Raw genomic sequence first — 22,475 nt, forward strand, 5'->3', positions numbered from 1 at the left:
GAGGGAGTGATGAGGACCACTCGGGAACCTGGCTAAGAGCCAGCATGCTACCGTGATGGATTTTCAAAAGCGAGTTATCGATGTCCGTTGCTGCAGAAGGAGAGGGGGTGGTGGTATAATCACGGAGAAATCACCTGGTAAAAATCCTACACATTTTTTTATGAAACTATAGAAACATTTCTGAAGGAACCTTTGGAGTGTTTTCTAAGACATTCTTGGAGCAATTTCTAGAAGACAAATGTCTTGAAGTTATATCTAAAGGAATGTGAAGAAATCTTGGGAATTTCCTTATCTCTTATAGAATTTCAAATGCCGGAGAAAATTCTTTAGAAAGCTTCTGAGAAAATTTTGAAGAAGTTCTGAATGATCCGTGAATCGTTTTCTAAAAAAAAACTCCTTTAAGCATTTTCGAAAAAAGTCATGAAAGGTGTTCTAGATGAATGTTTTAAAAATTTCTGGAGGAATCGCTATGAAAAAAAATCTGAAGAAATTCGTAGATGAATTTCTGGAACAATCAATGCAAGATTTTTTTGAAAGGAATTCCCAAAACATTTTCAAAATGATGCTATCCGTGCAAGACTTTCTTAAGGAGTTCTGGGAGAAGCCTTCTAAAGCCTGAAGAAATGCCTAGAAGATTTTGCGAAAGAATTTCTGACTGAATTTCTTAAGGATTTCCTGAATGTTTTTTAATAAACATACATAGAGTTTCCAAAGGTGCCCCTGAAAGAATTTCTTCAATAATCCCTGGGAGATTTTTCCAGAAAAATGTGGAGAAATCCTAGGATGGATTTCGGCAAGGGTCCATGAAAGAATTATCGAAAAAGCTGTGGATATTTTTTGCAAAGTTCTCCTTGGAGAAAAATCCATGGAGCAATTTTTAAAGCAAACCCCCGAGAAAGTTTTAGAATAAATCCTTGGAAGATCGTTTGAGAGAATGCTTAAAGGAATTTCCGAAGGGTTTTTAAGGAAAATGAATCTAGAAAAGTCCCGGAGGAAAAATCTCTGAAAGATTTTCTAAAGAAAGGAGTGGAATTTTTGGAGAAGTTGGAAGCTGCTGTGGGAATTTCTGGTGAGACTCTTGTACGAAATTTCAATGTAACCCCAGTACAAATTTTCAAAGAAATTTCTGAAAAACTCTATAATAGTTTCAATAAAGAATCCCTGGAGAAATTTCAGAATAAATTTCTTATTAAATTTCTGAATTAATCCCTGAACGAATTTTTGAAAGAATCCCTGGTGTAATTTCCGATCAAATTCATGGACATTTAAAAAAAAATGGAGGAACTTCAGAAGTTAAACATGCAAGATGTTTTTCTTTGTAGAATTTATAGAATATGTAGAATATGAGGAATTTATAAATAATTCCCTAAGAGAAATTTCCGAATACTTCCATGCAGGGAAGAGAATTGTCAGACAAAAGAGGCACAAAACAAGCAACAAAGAAGCCGCGACCATTACTCTTTATCCCTACTGGTAACAGTAATAGTCCTGTTCAACGACGCAGGTTGAACTTGCTCGAAGTTGCTGCATCTTGCTCTTACCCATTTGTCATCGAACGGGTAAGAGCGAGATGCAGCAACTTCGAGCAACTTCAACCTACGTCGTTGAACAGGACTTATTACTAACGCAAAGTCGAAACTGTTTGATGATAGATCTTCAGCACAGTTGTTGTGTTTACCGACTCGAAGTTACCGTTCGAAAATCGCAATGCAAGGCTTAAAAATCTCTAAACTCGTGGTGTACGATGTTAATCCTATCAGAGAAAATAGGTAGAGAAGCGAAGAGTGAACAGCCGTCTGAACGGCAACACTTTTTCTGTTTTGATTTCATCACTCGGATGTTGGCAACTGCCGAAAAACAGATCAATCCACCTATCGAGGGTAATGTATTTCTCGTGTAATGCATTAGAAAATGATTTATGCTGTTGATTTATTAACAAGAAATTATCTAAATTGTATACGAAAAAAGATCATATTTCATCAATTTAAAGAATCAATGTTATTGACAGTAATATCCTTGATATTTAAAAATATTGGTAAAAAAAATGTTTCAAATGATCGCAATACTTATCTTGAATTATGCGGCAATCGTCAAGGTTTGTTGATTTTGTTCGATAGGATACCAGTTTGACGGTTCGATAAGGTATTTTTGGCTTCACACTCTTCGCTTTTCTACCTATTTTCTCTGAATCCTATTATTTTCAAGTTGGGATAAAATTATGTCGCATTAGGTGGATTGTCGCAACAAATACAGGTTGCGACATTGTCATTATTGTTGCGCGATGGTTGAATTTTGATTCACTGCTTCCATGGAAGTTCCATGGAAGATTTTTTGAAAGAATCCGTGAGGGAACTTTTGGCGGAATACTGGGAGGATTTCAGAAGAAATGTTTGGTAGATTTTCTGAAGGAATCTTCAAAAAAATCTCCAAACGAATGCCTAAAGAAATTTCTGAAGTAATCCCTGGGCAAATTTCTGATTGATTGAGAAATTGGTAACAAAAATCATGGAGAAATTGGAAACAACGTGCTAAAACCATATTTTTTGTGTGCAAAAGATTGTCTGTGGTAAAAGTGTTTCATAATGTTTTAGAACATTAAAGTGTCACAAATAATTCGATTATGCATCTGTTTTTACTATCTCTGCGAAAAAAACAAAGACTGCAGTTCAAGAGATTCAAACTTTTTTGCTGAAGCATATAAGATCACTTAACATAAAAAACGTAAAAACTGCGCATCTCAAGAACCATCGACGACCATGTTTTGCTGACTCACTTCCACGATACGATAGCCTGGAATTCAGCTAACCACCATCGGTCACGCTCACGCCAGTGAATGGAACGCGCGAGCGCAAAAGGCTACCTACAAACCCATAAAGGATTCACACCTTGCAATAAGTTCCACTTTGTGCAGATTTTGGTATTTAATTAGAAAAATATATTTTAAATATGCGCCGCAAGCCTTACCCTACCGGAACCAATCCGGATCATCATCCATTCATGCCAAAATTAAACAATTTGCAAACAATCATCCACGAGGAGGCATGCACCGAACGAACGAACGAACGTCGTTCGACTGTTCCCTTGGTTGCGGTCAAAAATCGCGAAAACAAAAAAAAAATGGAAAACCATCATTTCCGCATTGGAGGCGACAGCCAGCCACCGTCGCAGTAGTCGCCGCCCGGTCTTTTGGACTGACAGACCAGTCGCATCAACCGAATCGAGAACCGATCACGTAGGCTATGTGATGGGGATTTCTTTCACTCCAAAATCATCGAGACGGCGACGAAGTCAACGAATCACTTGAACTGCGTCAACGTCGTCAAGGAAACCTACACGTTTCCCAGTTTGCTTAGGTAGGTTGCCGCGCGCCGCATCGAAAATGATTGTCGAGCGGAAAACGTTTTCGCGCGATCGGCTCTTCTAATCGCGCGTCATTATTCGGTCTAATCCGCGCGCGCAGGTTATTGGGGCAAACAGCTCTCAGAGCATGATGGATGAATCTCTGTTCGTATACTGGACCTGCTCGGCGGGGTGAACCATATGGAAAAGCCGTGGGACCTTCGCCTTAACCTTAGACACAAAAATGTATAGAAGAAATACGTGAAAACAAACTCACACGGCAGATTGTAATTGCCTCTTCATCGATTTTCGCATCGTTTTCCAGCGTAGTATACTGCGTTGGGAAATTGTATGACCACAATGATACACAAATGTTCAAACATTTTCGGAGTCCTTTCGAAATTTTGACCTCAGTTGGTCGTTTAGTTCGATTTATTCAATAATTGACAATTATTGTCAAGTTTTTTTTCTCCCTTATTGGCACAGACCTACTGGTCCATATCGATTGTCAAGTTTTGTTGTTTGTAGATATTTCGTAACATACTGGAATAAGTCGTAGTGTGCCACGCTTGTTGACGGAAGTGAAAATGCAGAGCAGAGCAGAGCAAAAGCAGAGCAAAAGCAGAGCAAAAGCAGAACAGAAGCAGAGCAAAAGCAGAGCAAAAGTAGAGCAAAAGCAGAGCAAAAGCAGAGCAAATGCAGAGCAAAAGCAGAGCAAAAGCAGAGCAAAAGCAGAGTAAAAGCAGAGTAAAAGCAGAGCAAAAGTAGAGCAAAAGCAGAGCAAAAGCAGAGCAAAAGCAGAGCAAAAGCAGAGCAAAAGCAGAGCAAAAGCAGAGCAAAAGCAGAGCAAAAGCAGAGCAAAAGCAGAGCAAAAGCAGAGCAAAAGCAGCGCAAAAGCAGAGGAAAAGCAGAGCAAAAGCAGAGCAAAAGCAGAGCAAAAGCAGAGCAAAAGCAGAGCAAAAGCAGAGCAAAAGCAGAGCAAAAGCAGAGCAAAAGCAGAGCAAAAGCAGAGCAAAAGCAGAGCAAAAGCAGAGCAAAAGCAGAGCAAAAGCAGAGCAAAAGCAGAGCAAAAGCAGAGCAAAAGCAGAGCAAAAGCAGAGCAAAAGCAGAGCAAAAGCAGAGCAAAAGCAGAGCAAAAGCAGAGCAAAAGCAGAGCAAAAGCAGAGCAAAAGCAGAGCAAAAGCAGAGCAAAAGCAGAGCAAAAGCAGAGCAAAAGCAGGGCAAAGGCAGAGCAGAGCAAAAGCAGAGCAAAAGTTGAGCAAAAGCAGAGCAAAAGCAGAGCAAAAGCAAAGCGAAAGCAGAGCAATAGCAGAGCAAAAGCAGAGCAAAAGCAGAGCAAAAGCAGGGCAAAAGCAGAGCAAAAGCAGAGCAATAGCAGAGCAAAAGCAGAGCAAAAGCAGAGCAAAAGCAGGGCAAAAGCAGAGCAAATGCAGAGCAAATGCAGAGCAGAGCAGAGCAAAAGCAGGATCAAAGGCAGGAGCAAAAGCAGGAGCAAAAGCAGGGCAAAAGCAGAGCAGAGCAAAAGCAGAGCAAAAGCAGAGCAAAAGCAGAGCAAAAGCAGAGCAAAAGCAGAGCAAAAGCAGAGCAAAAGCAGAGCAAAAGCAGAGCAAAAGCAGAGCAAAAGCAGAGCAAAAGCAGAGCAAAAGCAGAGCAAAAGCAGAGCAAAAGCAGAGCAAAAGCAGAGCAAAAGCAGAGCAAAAGCAGAGCAAAAGCAGAGCAAAAGCAGAGCAAAAGCAGAGCAAAAGCAGAGCAAAAGCAGAGCAAAAGCAGAGCAAAAGCAGAGCAAAAGCAGAGCAAAAGCAGAGCAAAAGCAGAGCAAAAGCAGAGCAAAAGCAGAGCAAAAGCAGAGCAAAAGCAGAGCAAAAGCAGAGCAAAAGCAGAGCAAAAGCAGAGCAAAAGCAGAGCAAAAGCAGAGCAAAAGCAGAGCAAAAGCAGAGCAAAAGCAGAGCAAAAGCAGAGCAAAAGCAGAGCAAAAGCAGAGCAAAAGCAGAGCAAAAGCAGAGCAAAAGCAGAGCAAGAGCAGAGCAAAAGCAGAGCAAAAGCAGAGCAAAAGCAGAGCAAAAGCAGAGCAAAAGCAGAGCAAAAGCAGAGCAAAAGCAGAGCAAAAGCAGAGCAAAAGCAGAGCAAAAGCAGAGCAAAAGCAGAGCAAAAGCAGAGCAAAAGCAGAGCAAAAGCAGAGCAAAAGCAGAGCAAAAGCAGAGCAAAAGCAGAGCAAAAGCAGAGCAAAAGCAGAGCAAAAGCAGAGCAAAAGCAGAGCAAAAGCAAAGCAAAAGCAGAGCAAAAGCAGAGCAAAAGCAGAGCAAAAGCAGAGCAAAAGCAGAGCAAAAGCAGAGCAAAAGCAGAGCAAAAGCAGAGCAAAAGCAGAGCAAAAGCAGAGCAAAAGCAGAGCAAAAGCAGAGCAAAAGCAGAGCAAAAGCAGAGCAAAAGCAGAGCAAAAGCAGAGCAAAAGCAGAGCAAAAGCAGAGCAAAAGCAGAGCAAAAGCAGAGCAAAAGCAGAGCAAAAGCAGAGCAAAAGCAGAGCAAAAGCAGAGCAAAAGCAGAGCAAAAGCAGAGCAAAAGCAGAGCAAAAGCAGAGCAAAAGCAGAGCAAAAGCAGAGCAAAAGCAGAGCAAAAGCAAAGCAAAAGCAGAGCAAAAGCAGAGCAAAAGCAGAGCAAAAGCAGAGCAAAAGCAGAGCAAAGGCAGAGCAAACGCAGAGCAAACGCAGAGCAAAAGCAGAGCAAAAGCAGAGCAAACGCAGAGCAAAAGCAGAGAAAAAGCAGAGCAGAAGCCGAGCAAAAGCAGAGCAGACGCAGGAGCAAAAGCAGAGCAAAAGCAGAGCAAAAGCAAAGCGAAAGCTGAGCAAAAGCAGAGCAAAAGAAGAGCAAAAGCAAAGCAAAAGCAGAGCAGACGCAGGAGCAAAAGCAGATCAAAAGCAGAGCAGACGCAGGAGCAAAAGCAGAGCAGAGCAAAAGCAGGAGCAAAAGCAGAGCAAAAGCAGAGCAGACGCAGGAGCTCTATGAGGACAATTTGGCTCCTCGATACCGAACCCATGTGCTAAGGCAATTCTGTTTTATTGTTACTTACCTTTATTATACGTTTTGGCTGGGAGAAATTACATAACAATCATCATTGGCTTGCATGCCGAAGGCAATTATATTATACACGTTACAGCCGATCTTAATTATATTAGTGCCATTTCAAGGGCCTCTCTCTCGAACCTGGCTCGGACCTGGCACACGTTGCTCAGGCTGCCGTGCCGGCCCGTATGTTAGACACTCCGCGTTTGGCCTTTTTTCTGTCTACACATTATTTAGAAACGGGCAGGCTCAAGTAGGTAACAATAAAAAAGTGGCAATAAATATAACGCTTTTGTCCCACACCATAAAGACGCAACGCGCGGATTTCGCAAAGCGATTAAACCGCACTTGAGGAGCGTGCAACAATCGCCGCAGCATGCCGCGCTGTGTCGGTGTCTATGACAACGACGAAGCTGCACGACCGAATTAAACGAGGTCAATGGTCGTGTTTTGCAGCATGACGGCGCGGCGTGGTACGGTCGACGCAGTTGGCCATGACAATGATCTAGCTTGTCAGTGAATACATACCGGGGCCTACTCGGATCGGATCGATACATTTCCGAGAAGCATAGTTCAGATCAGCAGACGACAAGGGCATTGCAGGGCGCGAAGAACATTTGCGGAATCGGGGGTTAATTATTTTTACGATGCATTTTTATTTCAATCGTCTGTTTTTTCTCAACTCATCACTCAACAGTTGTGTTTGACATGTGTGTAGTGGATTTTATAGGAATGTGATTTATGCAGCTACTGCACCGGTTCTGTACACCGTTTAGTTAGCGTTTTAAATATCTTAGCATTTTAGAACAATAAACCTCAAGTAATATTTTATATATTGTTTCTCTTTCCACTTCCTTGGAGGATCACGGGGGTTATTCCTATTATAAGTTTGCTGGCTAAATATATATAATATACGTTCTAATAATTGAGAACTTTTTGTAGTATGGCAAATTCAAAATTGCTTTTTTACTTAACTCTCTTCTTAATAGCTACCTACTACTTTCGCGATCATAAATATTTCTGAGCTTCGTTTTTGATTTGTCGTTTTCCATATACTTAAATCATATGTATCTACACACTTAGAAAATGTCTTCAATTTCGGCATTTATTTTGTCGCAATACAACTATTCGATTTTTTTTTGTTTAAAAATCAGTCGCTGCTTTTTTTTCAACAATAAAAACTTATCGACATTCAGTGTTTACCAACTATTGGTAAATTTCAAACGCAAGCTTCTCCCAGGTAATTACCGAAGCTGACAACATTTTCTCAGTGTGCCTTTCTTTTTAGTTAGATATTAAATTATATAGCTATTTCAAGAGTGGCAAAAAAGGAAAACTCTGTGGTGGGTGGGAGACGGTCGAGATTCGCCCGGGTGCTAATGCTAATCAGTTGCAATAAATTAATTAAATATGAGCTACGCGGAATGTTGCTGCGGGGGAAAAAATAAATAGCAAACTATTACGTCTTTCGTACAATGATAATAATATGTAATAGAAAGAAACAAGATATGGATTCTCAGTGCGCGTACTTCCTTCAGACTGAAAGTAACAAACGACTTCGAGTTTTGGTAATTTTTGCCAAAATCCCAACGCACTAAGTCGCTTTTAATCACTTTTAGTATGAAAAATTGGCCACAAGCCAAAATGGAATGCAAACAATTCAGTTAGGTAGAGTTTCGATCTAGTCTTCACCGATCACCAGGGCGATGGGCGTCACCGTTGGTTGTTCCATCGTAGTGGGTTCTGGCACCGTCGCCGCCGAGTAGGGAGTCTGGCATTCCATGCTCGATAGATGATCGCCTCCGTTTTCATAGTACTCCAAGCCGGGTTCATTCGTTTCGACGGTGGTGTGCTCTCCGGCCAGTTCTTGCTGCACTCGCCTGCCAAATTCCGGATCGATCTCGGTAAGCCTCTCCAGTAGCTTTTCCCGGTTGGATTCGGGCCATTTGGGAATCCATTCGTTGAAAAGTTTAACCTGGAAGACACGTGGGAATTCGATAGAATGGAGATTATAATATGGTGCAAGTAGATTCCTCAGTGGATTTTTATTATTCAAAATCTATAAAGGAATGTTTCAAACACAATTTAAAAACTTGCCGAGAGACAAATTTACATGGAAAATACTCATTAAAACAATAGGTTTCACAAACACACAATCCGGAGACGGCGGGTTCGATTCCCGTTCTAGTCGGTGAAATTTTCTCGACTCCCAGGGCATAGTGTATCATTGTACTTGCCTCACAATATACAAATTCATGCAATGGCAGGCAAAGAAAGCCCTTCAATTAATAACTGTGGAAGTGCTCAAGGAACACTAAGTTGAAGCGAGAAAGGCCCAGTCCCAGTGGGGACGTAGAGCCAAAAAGAAGAAAGAAGAAGAAGAAGCTGACCCATCTTGCACAGGTCATCCCAAATACTCAGATAATGTCGATAAATTTACTTCATGGTGTTTGATGCGACATTCGTTTCTGTATTTCCTATGAGAAGTCGCATGCAAATTTAAGTGTAATTATTGTCTATCTATAGTTCTGTGAAGTCAATATATGACTTTAGTTTGGCGTTCAAGCAGTAGAACCACCAACACTTGATGAAGTAAAAAAGCCATAAGCGAGCTGAAAAACAACAAGGCTTTTGTTAGGAAGGATTAGATTCCGGTAGAACTTCTCAAGCTCGGAAGCGTGCAGCTGCATCAGTAAGTCCGTCAGATACTTCCAGTTTCACCATCTCACATCACATGCTCAAATCTCCAATCAACAGAAGAAAGACATATATAGAGGATAGACTTTGCTAATTACAAAAGGATTACTCCCCTTGTTTCGACGTATGTACAAGATACTGTTACATTAGTCTTTCTAGTCTAGACTAGTAATTCATTGAAAGAATCCTGAAAATGACAGAATCGACTCATTTTATCATTTTTCTTGTCATTATTATTACTTGAAGTGTAGTGCATCGTAGATGTATTACAAGCATCAAAGCGGTCAGACCTACTGTGCTACTTTGTAACAAACTCTGAAGATATCAATGAATAGGTTTTATGGAAAGCAAAACAATTAGTGCGAGCGACGTACAGTCACTATATATACAGTCTGACGAATAGAAAATCCTAAGAACTGGCAACTGGACTATATACTGCCAAAACTAGAAAAAGCTCAAGCTTTTGACAGGCTGTGTGTTTTCAGAGCATAAATTCATTATCTTTACGGATACAATACTCCCCTCCTATTCAAGCCCGCTGGGAATGTCATGTTCAACTGACTCCGATCAAATTGGCTCCAATAGTTCTATCCGCCAAACTGCATATAAAGTGGCTGTAGAGCGACGTTGCTAAGAAGGTTAATGTCACTTATTTGGTCCATAGTTTCCGGGAATGAGACACAGATATTTCCACCGTTTTTCCTGGTCCTTATAGTGTTTTCTGTTTTAAGTTGTGGTGCGTGTACATTTGCGTGGGACACAAAAAGACATTTTACTCCTGTACACTTTTTGAGTTCCATTTTGGCCCCATATCAACTGTACAAAATTTCAGCTCGATCCGAGAAACTATATTTTAGCGCCAGCCGTTTTAAATTTTCATACGATTTACTATGGGGAAAATCACCGTTTCAAAGAAAAATCGCCACAGGTTGCTCCTTTATCCCTAAAAATAAATCGATGAATGATTTCTGTTGAAAATTTTACGAGGAACAAACCCTCCGAAGACCCCAAAGCGATCTAAGCACGTGGAAAAAGTTATTCACTGAAAACCGAATGGCATGCCAACGCTGTTTAACATGTAAGGAATAACAATAAACAATAAAATCTGATCATTTTATCGATCGGGAAAGGCTTAATAACTTTTTTTCACGAACGTCGCATCGCTTTGCAGTGTTCGAAAGTCTGATGCCTCGTGAAGTTAACTACAGAAATCATTCCTCAAGTGATTTTTCTTTGAAGAAGTAAATTTTCCCCATAGTAAATCGTATGGAAAACTAAGATTGGCGGGCGCTAAAATATAGTTTCTTCGATCAATCTGGATATAATTAGAAAAAAAAAAAAACCGTTTCTCTTCCTTCCAAAACTTCACAACACAGTGTCTCAATCATATTAGATAACGCATACAAGTTATGCAATCAAGCAAACTGTGTCGCAAATCTTCAGAATAATAAAAACACAATTCTATCACCCTACCCTGGTATCCACGCACCAATGTGTGAACCTTCTGCCAACCAAGTCCCACTATAACACTCCGACATCCGCATGAATTTGTGCTGACGCAGAGGTATATTCGGTCAGACGTGCGTGGATACAAACGATTGCAATCATTACTTCCTTACCTGACTTGGCAGGCGCCATATCGCCTAAAAATAAAAGATCACCAACGCTCACACACTGAAGATGCCTGCGATTCCCCGGTGTTACAAAAATAAAAGAAATTAATTATTATAAAGGATCAACATATTACGATACACATAGAACCTTACAAATGCACAAATTATAAACATCACAAATTTACACAGCACAGCACATAACATAAATGTGCCCTGTTATACAGATGGATAACATCTTCCGATCGCAGGATGATAAGGTTTCATGTATTGATTTGGGTCCATCAGTCATTCTGGAATTGACACATTCTACCGTGACGTTACAACGTTTTGACGCATTCGTAGTCAGATTTTCCACTATAACTCATGAAAACGAGCGTAAACCTTAAAATATTTTTTCACATTCGGATTGCTTGTAAAATTTCTGATATATTTGACCTATTGAACATTTAGTATTCATTAGAAAAACGTGTTTAAAATGCGTATTTGTAGCGTGACGTTACAACGCGCTAGAATCCGACCCTCTCTAACGCGCTACCAACATCTTCAAAAATCTGCTCGAATTTTTATGATATTCTGATTTTTTTTTCCACCATTGAAATTTATTGGTTTGTTCTTCAATTCAATGGAATAAAACATTTAAATTTCGGATTTGTTTTTGGATAATCGACTTTTACATTTCGTGACGTTACAACGCCCGTTCAGTTTCAAACAGGGTTCTGCTCGCGTTGTAACGTCACGAAAATGCACATCATGTTAGAATCAGAATAATCAGCCAAATTTACCCGAATTTGTGAATATTTCATTGCATTATCTTCACTGCTTCAAGGGGGACATTATTCTAATGAAAATTCGTTTTGTGATAAATGGCTCGGAGGGCCAAATTATTGCTATCAGTAGTATGGAAACATTCTACCGTGACGTTACAACGTTTCTACGCATTCGTAGTCAGATTTTTCATTATAATTCATAAAAACGACTGTAAACCTCATCATATTTTATCATATTCAGATTCCTTGTAAAATTTCCGATATGTTTGACCTGTTTAACATAAAGTTTTCATTAGAAAAACTTGTTTAAAATGCGTATTTGTAACGTGACGTTACAACGCGCTAGAATTCGACCCCCTCTACCGCGCAACCAACATCTTGAAAAATTTGCTCGGATTTTTTTTTTAAACTGAAATTTTCTCCCACCATTGAAGTTTATTGGTTTGTTCTTCAATGCAATGAAATAAAACATATAAATTTCGGATTCGTTTTTGGATTTTTACATTTCGTGACGTTACAACGCCCGTTTAGTTTCAAACAGGGTTCTGCTCGCGTTGTAACGTCACGAAAATGCGCATCATTTTAGAATAATCAGCCATAATTGCCCGAATTTGTGAATATATTATTGCATTATTTTCACTGCTCCAAGAGCAACTTTTTCTATTGAAAATCCGTTTTGTGATAAATGGCTCGGAGCACCAAGTTATTGCTATCAGCAGTATGAAAACTCCTTCAAGAATGTTAATGGTACCCATCTTCGGCCTAGTACCACCCATATTCATCTAATTTTGTCCCAAAGACTAAACCGTTGATATTCATTACTTCGCACCGCCAGATATTTAGATTTTGCAGCATAAAACTAATCATGCCGTCGAATTAAACATTTTTTCAATAATTTAAGCTATGTCATTGATTCAATTAAAAACGCTTTAAGATGTGCGTGCAGTTATCGAACCAAAGCCATACCTGAGGATCTGCATACCACTTAGGGGCATCAATTTCTGTGATTCCAAAGACAAATAGACCTAATTCTGACTAAAAAAAAACATCCTATATATGTCAGAGTCATAATTACTTAGAGAGTTAGTGTCTTTGGCAAAGTTGTTTGATAAGTCAAAAACTTACAGCTGATTTACTATTGGATGTGGGATTCTGACACACTGGGTGACGCTAATTAAAAGTTTACAATAGTTTACAAACGATTATATATTTCTCAAAAAGTTTTCAACAAATTTTGACTAATTGAGAAACTATTTTTTGGCAAAATTTTTGGGCACTTTATGAAAAGTTACAACATGTTGAATATTTTTTGAACAAATATAAAGTGCATGATTTTTCAAAATTTAGACTACCCCTAGGCAGTTAGAAACTTGAACCAAACGGTTTTTAAACTGAAAATTCTTGAAAAGATAAACAATTTTTCCAAAGACATCAACATTCTAAAAGTCTAAAGTCTAAGTAATTAGAGTTCTGAAATATATGAGTTTCAATTTCGTAGGTGTTACGTCTGTTTGTCGGTGATTCTTGTTATATCAAAAATAGATGTAACACTGACGTAATATCCATTCCATATATTTCAAGATCCTAACTATTTAGACAGTTGATGTCTTCGACAAAATTGTTTGGCTGGTCAAGAACTTTCAATTGATGGGCCGTATGATTTCAAATCCTTCCACTAGGAGGCGCTAGAGGGCATACACATTTTTAGTTTTACTTATCTCAGGATCGTAATTAATTGGAAAGATGGTTGCTTCATTAAAGCTGTTTGGTAGATCAAGGACTTTCAGTTTAATAGCCGTATGGTATTAATTTCTGCCACACAGTGGTGGTAGTTGAAAATTTTCAAAAGCATGCCATTTTTATTAATTACCCAAAACACATTCAACAAGCCGTAACTTTTCATAAAATATATCGAAAAATCTCAAGTTTTGTCTGATAGTTCCTCATTTTGTTATCTGTAATTTCTACAAATTTGAACTTGATTGGTTAACTCTACACCAATATGAAGCGCTTTAAGCAGAATCATATTTTTGATTGTTGTTCTATTAAGGTGAAACGGGACGCCGTGTTATTTTTCCTATCTTGCCTCTCTTTCTAACAATTTGCCTCGCGATTTTGAAGATGGTAATCTCGAGTTCTATCGCACTGAAGATGCTGAAAAACAATCAGCATATGCACTGCAAGTGAGCATACACAGTGATAGGTTTTTGTTGCAAAATATGAAGTAGAATCTGAGATTACCATCTTAGTAGCAACAGAGCAATGGCGGATATTTCCCCGACCGTCCCGTCCGCCCTTAATTCTTATATCTTAGGAATAAATGAATCAAATCAAATTAAATTTTGATAGTTAAGTATTATATATTGATCTTTGATTACTATTTGAATACAATGTGTCCAAAGTGAAAAAAGTTGCAGCTTGTAGAATACTTTTCAAGAAATTCTAATCCCTTTACTGCTTCTGCAAAATGGAAATTAACGTCTTCTATTGGCAATGTCTCGCATCTATTGGTAAATCAACTGCAAGTCCTTTACTTACCAAACAACTTTGCCGAAAAAATCGTATTTCTATGTAATAGGGATCCTGAGATGCATGAAATTTAAAATTTGTAAGTTCTCTAGCGCCGCCTGTTGGTGGAACTTTAAATCCAACTATCCATCAACTGTAAGTCTTTGACCAACTTAATAACTTTGTATTTTCGTCAGTGTTTCATCTGTTGGCTACTGATATCACAGAAATTTTCGGTTTGAGTGGTATTTGATTACGATTAAAAAAAATATAATATCACAGTACAATTACATCGTAGATTTTGGCCAAACGCCATCTCCCCCGTCCTTCAAAAGTCTACATAGTTTATGAACTGGCAACCCGAGCAAAGACGGATAACTGAGTGATATCTTCAATGCGACTGCAGTACGAAAGCGTAGCCTTCAACCACTCTCCCTCTCACTGAGTCCCGTTGGTACAGGGGTATCGGCTGTGACCGGTAATCACTCGATCAGGGTTCGAGACCCACTGGGCGCAATAGTTGAAAACATGAATTATAATTACAAGAAACTTTTTTCAACTGCTGACTATGTCGGTAAAGTAGATTTTTTACAATTTTGGTCGGTAAAACAGCTCTGAACGATAACTAAATGATAACAAAATCTGTTATCAATCAGCTGTATTTTGTCATGTTGATAACTAAATGTAATATTGAATAAAATACTGTATAACACAATTAGTTATCAACTTGAACTCAACGATAACATAACTTTTTATCATTTTGGTATTTGTGGAGTAAATTTGTGTTATCATTTTTGTTATGTTGGCTCTTAATTCAACCTAAATGATAACAAACTCAATTATCAAACGAATGATAACCAGGTAACAGAGCTTGTTATCATTTTGTTATCCGCCTTTGCTCGGGAATGGTACGCAATTTATGAACGATATCTTGAAAAAGAGCTCATACACAACGAGAACGAAACTGTTTTGAATATAGAACTACGTTTGTCCAATTCAGAAGCCGTCCAAGCCAGAAAGATTTGGTCTTTTCCACAGAACTTTTTTTCGTGACGTTACAACGCAAATTTCAACCAGGTGAAACTCAGGCTTCCGTGAACCGATTTTCTTTCTTTTAGTCTCATTTGAAAGATCTTTTCGAGTACAAAGAGCATACAAAATTTCATATTTGTAACGTTTTCCGTATTTGAATAAAATTTAAAAATGTTGATTTTTCGTGACGTTACAACGCAATAAAAACCCATACTATGATCAGTCATATTTCAGAGTTGTAAAGTCTTCCGAATAAAAATCTTTTTATGCTAAGAAATCTACATACATTTATCTACAAATGATGGAAGACTTTTGAAAAATCAGTGTTTTGGTGTTAAAAATACGACAGTTTAGATGAAAAGTGTGTCAAAATGACTTAAAATCACGATTTTAATGTTAATCTTAATCGTCGTTCAATTTATATTTATTGTCATACTAATATCATGTCGAATACATTTTTGGATGGCAAAAGTAGAGGGTCTTGTTTCCCGGACCGAAAAAAATCCCGGGATTCGGGATTTTTATTTTTCAAATCCCGGGATTTCCCGGGATCCCGGGAAAAATTCAAACTTACCAAAAACCAAAAAAAAATAAGGCAAAAAATTCTAAAACATTTTTTACAACAAAAACGGTCTTTTCACCGATGTTCTTTAAAAAAATTGTAAAATATCCTTCGAAAATACTTTTTTATAAATATATAATAGTAGTTCTAAACGACTTAATTGAATACTTTCTTCGCAAATAAACCATTTGTACTTGGTATTTTGATCTAGAAGTTTGAAAAAAAAACTAGAAGTTTCTTATAAACCTGCTCTTAAAATTTCTGGATTGATTAATGATAAGACTTTTGAGGACTCTTTTCTTAAGGAATTCCAACGAAAATAACTTCACGACATCGCACAAAAAATATTCGAGAGATTACAACCAATTTTCTTGACTATAAGCCTCCAAAAAGTCCCACCAAGATTTATTTGGTCAACTTTTCCTTATAGTCCTGTAGAAAATGCGTCAAGTAATTCCTCATATCCTACAAACAGCAATATGTAATCCTTAATTGATTTCTCTAGACACTTCTTAAAAAAATGTATGTTGTGCTTCAGGACTCTTGTTTCATCTAGCATCAGATTTTCTAAAGAAATCAGGCCAGTAGTGGCTGTGCTATGGACAACCTAAAAATAGACTGAATAAATCCTCAGAATCCACCTTTTGATATTCTACCGAAAACACCTTTGAAAAATATGGCCATTGGACCTGACAGATAGTGTTAAATCGAATGCAAAAATGGAAATATTGATGAAAAGATTTAGAGTGAGCAGTCACCCGATTTTTTTTTCGCACGAGTCATTTTTTTGCTATAACTCAGTCAATTTTGAACCAAATGACTTGATTTTTCATACACTGGTGCCTACATGTGCACATAATCTTATGAGAATCCATTCAAAATTGACTGAGTAATAGCAGAAATCACATCCGTGCAAAAAATAATCGGATGTCTTGTCATTTTCAAATTTTCGGGAAATCCCGGGAATCTCGGAAATATATCCCGGGATTCGGGATTTTTTAGATCCCGGGATTTCCCGGGATTTTTGTCCCGGGAAATCCCGGGCAAGACCCTCTAGGCAAAAGTAATGTAGAGTGTGATAAAAATGTCAAATATGCCAAAACTCAACTTTGAAAAATTGGTATTGATGATACGGGGCCCGTAGAATGTGTCAATTGTATTTTAGTTGGCCGTATGCCTTTTAGTTCACAGTAGTTGCTACTGTGTTCATAGCTTGGTTTTGTCTAGGAAAACTAATCCTAATCGGGCATCCCGTTTCGGGTTTCATACCTAGAGTTTTATGACTTGAAGTCTGTGCCAGGGAAAGGTCTTCGCGGCCCGAAATGGCCTAAATGTTGGCAATCGAAATAGAATGGCACTTCAAGGGCCTCTATTCTGCCAGAACCCTATAAATGTTAATTATTACAAGGGGAATATTTACAAGTTAGAATTCAACATGTAACACAAAGAACGCACGTATATTAAACTTTAAACATATTAAACAATTATTCTGTCTTATTATTGTAACAAATATTTATACCCGTAATACAGTATTGTTTCGGTTTTATCACGCTTCTTTTAAAAAATGTTTTAAATAATTCTACTAAATCTGTAAATATTTTCAATATTTTTAACGTTGCAAAACGCGCCTCCAACATTCATTTTGAAAAAGAGGGGTGACACTTGTTCTTAAATGTAACAGCAAATGAATAAAAAATGAAAGACTGCCGAGCGGAAGACGTGATAAAATCGAAACATTAATGTATCGGCAGATATCTCATTGGTTCCTTGTGTGAGTGTAGCTGGTCTGGTGATACTGGAGAAGCATCTACGGGTGGTCAATCAAGCTCAAGTTTAAGAAACCAGTAAATTAAAGTTAGTTGAGAACGGTGTCAGGCCTTTCGGCCGAAAGTCATTAGGCCGAATGGTCATGGGGTACTCTACTTGCCATTACGTCCCCACTGAGACAAAGCTTGCTTCTCAGTATCTTTCTATTCTTTCTAGTATCATTGCTAAAACAGTTGTTGGCGTTGAAAATGTTGATATTTAAATCATATTTTTTTCCTTCTTTTAAAGATAGACTATTCTTTCTAGTTTCATTGTTAAAATAGTTATTGGCAATAATTGTTGAAAAAGGTAATAAAGAGCAGATCCGTTTTTAGATTTATAACTGTTAAATTGCAAATCGTCCTGATGATCATTCGGCCTAATGACCCAGTATCGTTGGGACCATCGAAGAATCCTCTGCATCTCAGTCAGAATTCCAGTGGCGTAGCTAGCGGGGTGCGGAGTATGCGGTTCGCACTGAGCCCCAATTCAAGAATGGTTTCTAAAGTTACCACACTTTGCAAATTGTGCATATTTTTCCACATGCATAAACCAACAGCCAAAACACAGACAAACAAACGCAACACTTATTATGCCTTTCAAGAAAAATCAGAATATGGCGATTATCTGCCTCTGGCTTCTGATATTAGCGCGACAGTCACTAATCATAACAGCGTCACCAGATTTAAAAGTATATAATTCCACTATATGGGGTTTGACAGCAAGAACACTCATTCCACTGAGCTACTCTTGCCGTTCGTCACAAATACATTCAAAGACATCTGTCACTTTGCGAAACCCACGTGCTTTTCTTTTTGGCGCGAACACTTTTTCTTTTGTTTTGCCTTGCGACTGTCATGCGGCGGTATGCCTTACGAGCGTACGACCGTCGCAGGACTCTAATAAAAGATAAGCGCGACAATAAGAAATCATACTCACAGAAACATATTCGCTCAATGCTAAAAAGGTTGAATGTGACCAACGATCAATCAGGTGACAGTAGTCAGCAAACGTCAAACTCGAATAAAAACAATATGAGCGCCACGGGTGGTCAGTTGGCCAACTATCAAGTTTTTGAATAGACTGTTATATCGGTGCTGGATGGGATTTATCAGAGGGTCAGATCAGATCAGATGTTATGTCAATGTTGAGAACGATGGTGGCTTGATGGTTTAAATTCGGAGAAACATGTGCACACTTGGCAAAACGTGTATTGAACATCATAATGACTGTTATAGTCAGGAGTTCGCTTTTGCTTCCGCCATCAATGAAATATGTAGGCGTGATTTTTTATACTGATAATGTTACCGCTTTTAGTTGTTTCTGTAAGGCACATGCGTGTTGTCGCTTAGTCAAAACTGACGTTTCAGGCGTTTCTGAACAGCTTTTTGTGAAAAAAAAAAAACCAAGAGACAACTGTAATATGGTAATATGCAAAATCTGCTTGTTTATGGAGGAAGTGTGCTGTGTTATGGTGACTTTACCTAGAACTACTGAACAAAATATATATTCAATAAAATGTGGGTAAAAACAGGTTTAAAACAATTTATGGATCAGAGAATGGAACGATTTTAGTTTTGCAATTTTCTTATATTTTCCAATATTTTGAACTTCTTCAGATTCAATGGAATTCTGTATGTTCTTAATTCTGATGGAAGGCTTTTCATGAACTTTTGGGGGTCTGATACCCAGGATTTTGTTATTTTTTGAATTTAGTCGATAAAATATGTGCAAAACAGCCTTTGGGGGTCTAGGAAATATATGTGTTATTTGGTTGACAATACCATAATGGAATAGAAAGTAACGATAAAAACATTGATCATCAATTATTGATAACAGCTTCAACCTCTCCGATGGAAGTTTTGCGATATAGCGCACTCAAGATATTCAGGCGCATATCATTTGATTACGTGTTGGAATTTTGTTTATCTTCAAAGTAGATTATATTATCCGAGGCGTCTGAAATCGATTCGGACTTTTGACAAATATCACTCATGTGCTCTATGATTTAGTTAATTCAAGTGCATGTCTGCTTTTCAACAAAAATGTCAGCGGAAAGTGTTTTGTATCCGCTGCAAGAATGAGTTATCGAACACAAAACTGTAATCTAGTGGAAAGGATGGGAATTATTGCCGTGAGTGTAAACTAACTGCTCTACCTACAATGTTGGGTTGACATGTGACCCCAGTGGTCAGATTTCGTGGTTTTCGAGGGTCGGCAAGTTTTTAACATGTATTGCAACATTTCGAATTGTTTCAAAAATAAAAGGTTTTCACTGTGTTTCCGTTAAAGGATCTGGATTTTGTTTTTCTGGTTGAAATTTGATGAGATCAGTCTGGGGGGTTTACTTCTTTTTCTTTCATTTCAGAGAGCGAGTATAGGCGCTTAAGCCTTATAAGGCCTATAGGCATTAGGGCCAGGGCACTCGAAGTAAATATCTGTGTCTCTTCCCAGGGAATAGTACTACCATGGAGTGCGCATTAACTACGCAACTTCAAACGAATCTATACCCAATTCAAAACCCCCTAAAAAGCAACGGTTGGTACGATTGTCCCCGTTTCTTCCTTCATCATATTCAAAAAATTGCGTCGATTATGTTATTCATGAGAGAATAATCCAATTGCCGTAAATTTTTGAATTGTCTTCAAACACATTATTCTGCACGGGCCTGGTCATTTTAATGTTTGTATCATATTATAAGTAATATGCTGCAAATCTTAATGCTGACAAGAAAATATCAGAAGAAATTCTGGATGCTTTTTAATACTGGCTCTGCAAGCGCAAGAATAAAATAGAATATCACTCATGTGCTCTATGATAGTGGTTCTGCAGACATAGAGACTAATGGTGTCTCAACTGACATTTGTGGACAAGTATCCTAATGATTGAAAAATGGTGGTCTCAGACATTATTCTGTAGTACTTTTTAAAAGTAGGCGGGTAGTACGATGTTTGCTGGGACAACTCCTTAAAAATGTCTCCAAAATGCTCCAAAATATTTTAAACGTTCTATCAAGAATGAGCATGGGAAAACATTTTCCGAATAATTATGGGCTCAGGATCGACTGTAAATTCCACCCAGGTCGCCTTTCAGCATAGCGGTGAATCACGACAAGTTGCCACTTGTTTTATTCTGATGTTTCGGTCATTGGAGTGGGCCTTTCTCAGGGGATATAAAATTAAACCGCCCCCGTATTCTGATAAAAAATTCGGTTCCACAATTCCGTTGGTAGAGTCAAATTGAACATAGAATTCATGTCTCAGATGATTAACCTTGTTTTATATAACTTCTAACGTAAATTCGAAAACTCTTTAGTTGATTTCTTTAGCAGTGTTGAGATACATTACATATTCCATATTCTGAATCTGCACACCAAACTTAGTCATGAATTTTAGTATCCGGGAACCTATTTAAAAATAAATTTAAAATTCGTATGGAAGCGATTTGTTGAATCTCTCCACATCGGATTTTGTACTGGGCGGAGATGTCAGAGGGTGCTATTAAAAAATCTCTTTGAAATGCATTTTAGGCATCAATATAAAAATTTGAACCCAATTGTGACAGTCTACTTTGATAATTAAAGTATCAAACAACTTTTCTAATAAATAAAGTAAAATTGAACTACTCACCCTACACTGGAACAAGCTCATCGGTTTGTCCTGTCCGCTGACGTTGGCCATTCCGCTGATGATCCCATTCACGTACACCGGTCCTCCGGGATTTCCCTGCGCCAAATATGTGGCCAGCACCGGCACAAAGTCCTCCCGCTGGAAATCGCTCCACTCGGTGAACCACTGCACCACGTATCGGAACTCCCGATCCGCCGTCAGATTGTGTCCGCTTCCCAGCGCTCCTCCCCCCGATGACATGTCGACTAGATTTTGCGTGTGTGTTATTGTTATCTTCTCTATTGGCGGCGGATGGTTGCCACGCACCACTTCCCTGCGGAACGTTGCGGTTGTCGCCACGCAGACGACACCAATCGGAACCGATCAGTCCGGTTTTGTCACTTTTGGACTTTTTGTCGCTTCTCTCTCTCTCTCTCTGCGTGGATATGGAGCTTCGAAGCGCTCCGGATAGGAAAGTAACTGTACTGCCTCAACAACACTATGTTGTGATATGCTTGCTTACGTCAGAGGGTCGCGAGCTGCACCGTAAAATTGATAATTGATTAGAAGCTCTGTGCGTGGTGGGCTGCTGCGATGGTGGTGACCGAGTTTCGAATTGGTATCAATGCTGCCCTTGATTTTCATCTGTACAGGCGCACCGACCTACTGCGACGCGGAACGAAGATATACGCACTCTTTCTAATGCCTCGTCAACTCGACCCGATCGAATACAGGTTTCTAGCGAAACAATCGTCCTACCTGGTTCTGGATTATCATATTCATTTTTATTGTAATTTCTTCGGGGTCTTTGTTTTGACTCCACAAGCTGTCCCGTGTGTAATGCACTCTGGTGGTACTATGTATACTATTTATGGGTGCACTTATTATTTCTCCGTTCCTTTGCGTTTATTATTTTCACAGCACCAAATACAAACAGGGTAGGCGACCGAACCAACAACCCCTGACGGACGAATTGAAAGTTGTGTAGGTCGCACAGCACACGACTCGCGGCGGGATCTGTGTGTGAATGTGCATGGGGAGGACGTGGCCGGATGCATTTTCTGAGCCAAAAATTCGTTGCATCAGCTTATCAAACTTTTTAGTATTTAGCACTGAACAAGTCGCTATTCGTAGGTGGTGCAGTCCTAGAACGTTGATTTGAGAGTTGCATCATGTCCACCCGTTACCAAAGTTAAAGATTTGGGAATAATTTCTGACTTTTAGACAAGACGGCGACGATTCTCAAATAATCGTTCCTGGCCACGTCCTTGCAACATCTGAAGGATAGGAAAAGAAGTTTAGTTGGGCACCTAACACTGTTCTCACAGGCCTAGGTATCACCTGGTATCACGAGAAATTGGTTGTGGTTAGTGGAAGGGTGTTTCGTATGGGTTGCACTCTTTGGTTAAAAATCTGATGATGATTAACCTGGGCTTGTTAGGGGAATATCTGTAAATAAAAGAAAATCGGGTTAAGTACGGTTCCT

General features: G+C 38.8%; 1 protein-coding gene across 2 annotated transcripts; it reads right to left on the reverse strand.

The window, feature by feature from the left end:
- Positions 1-7,212: 7,212 nt before the first annotated feature.
- Positions 7,213-22,108, reverse strand: LOC109414621 (uncharacterized protein C14orf119). 2 transcript variants are annotated; one of them, XM_019688453.3, is made up of 3 exons: positions 21,749-22,108; positions 21,011-21,528; positions 7,213-8,371 (listed from the first exon to the last, which is right to left on the reverse strand). In XM_019688453.3, exons 2-3 carry the CDS (start codon positions 21,248-21,250, stop codon positions 8,078-8,080), a joined length of 534 nt encoding a protein of 177 aa, XP_019543998.3. In that variant the 5' UTR covers positions 21,251-21,528; positions 21,749-22,108; the 3' UTR covers positions 7,213-8,077. The 2 variants fall into 2 exon arrangements, with proteins under 2 accessions (XP_019543998.3, XP_019543997.3); XM_019688452.3 differs by having other exon boundaries at positions 21,011-22,108.
- Between the last annotated feature and the right edge of the window lie 367 nt (positions 22,109-22,475).

The sequence above is a fragment of the Aedes albopictus genome, chromosome 1 (genome assembly GCF_035046485.1).
Source record: "Aedes albopictus strain Foshan chromosome 1, AalbF5, whole genome shotgun sequence".
Classification (NCBI taxonomy): Eukaryota; Metazoa; Arthropoda; class Insecta; order Diptera; family Culicidae; genus Aedes; species Aedes albopictus.

Bases quoted from the DNA above. Each gene is read 5' to 3' on its own strand.
- LOC109414621 (XM_019688453.3), bottom strand. From the start codon at position 21,250: ATGTCATCGGGGGGAGGAGCGCTGGGAAGCGGACACAATCTGACGGCG. The intron at 8,372-21,010 runs GTGAGTAGTTCA...CGTGTCTTCCAG, and splicing joins TGAGCTTGTTCCAGTGTAGG to GTTAAACTTTTCAACGAATG.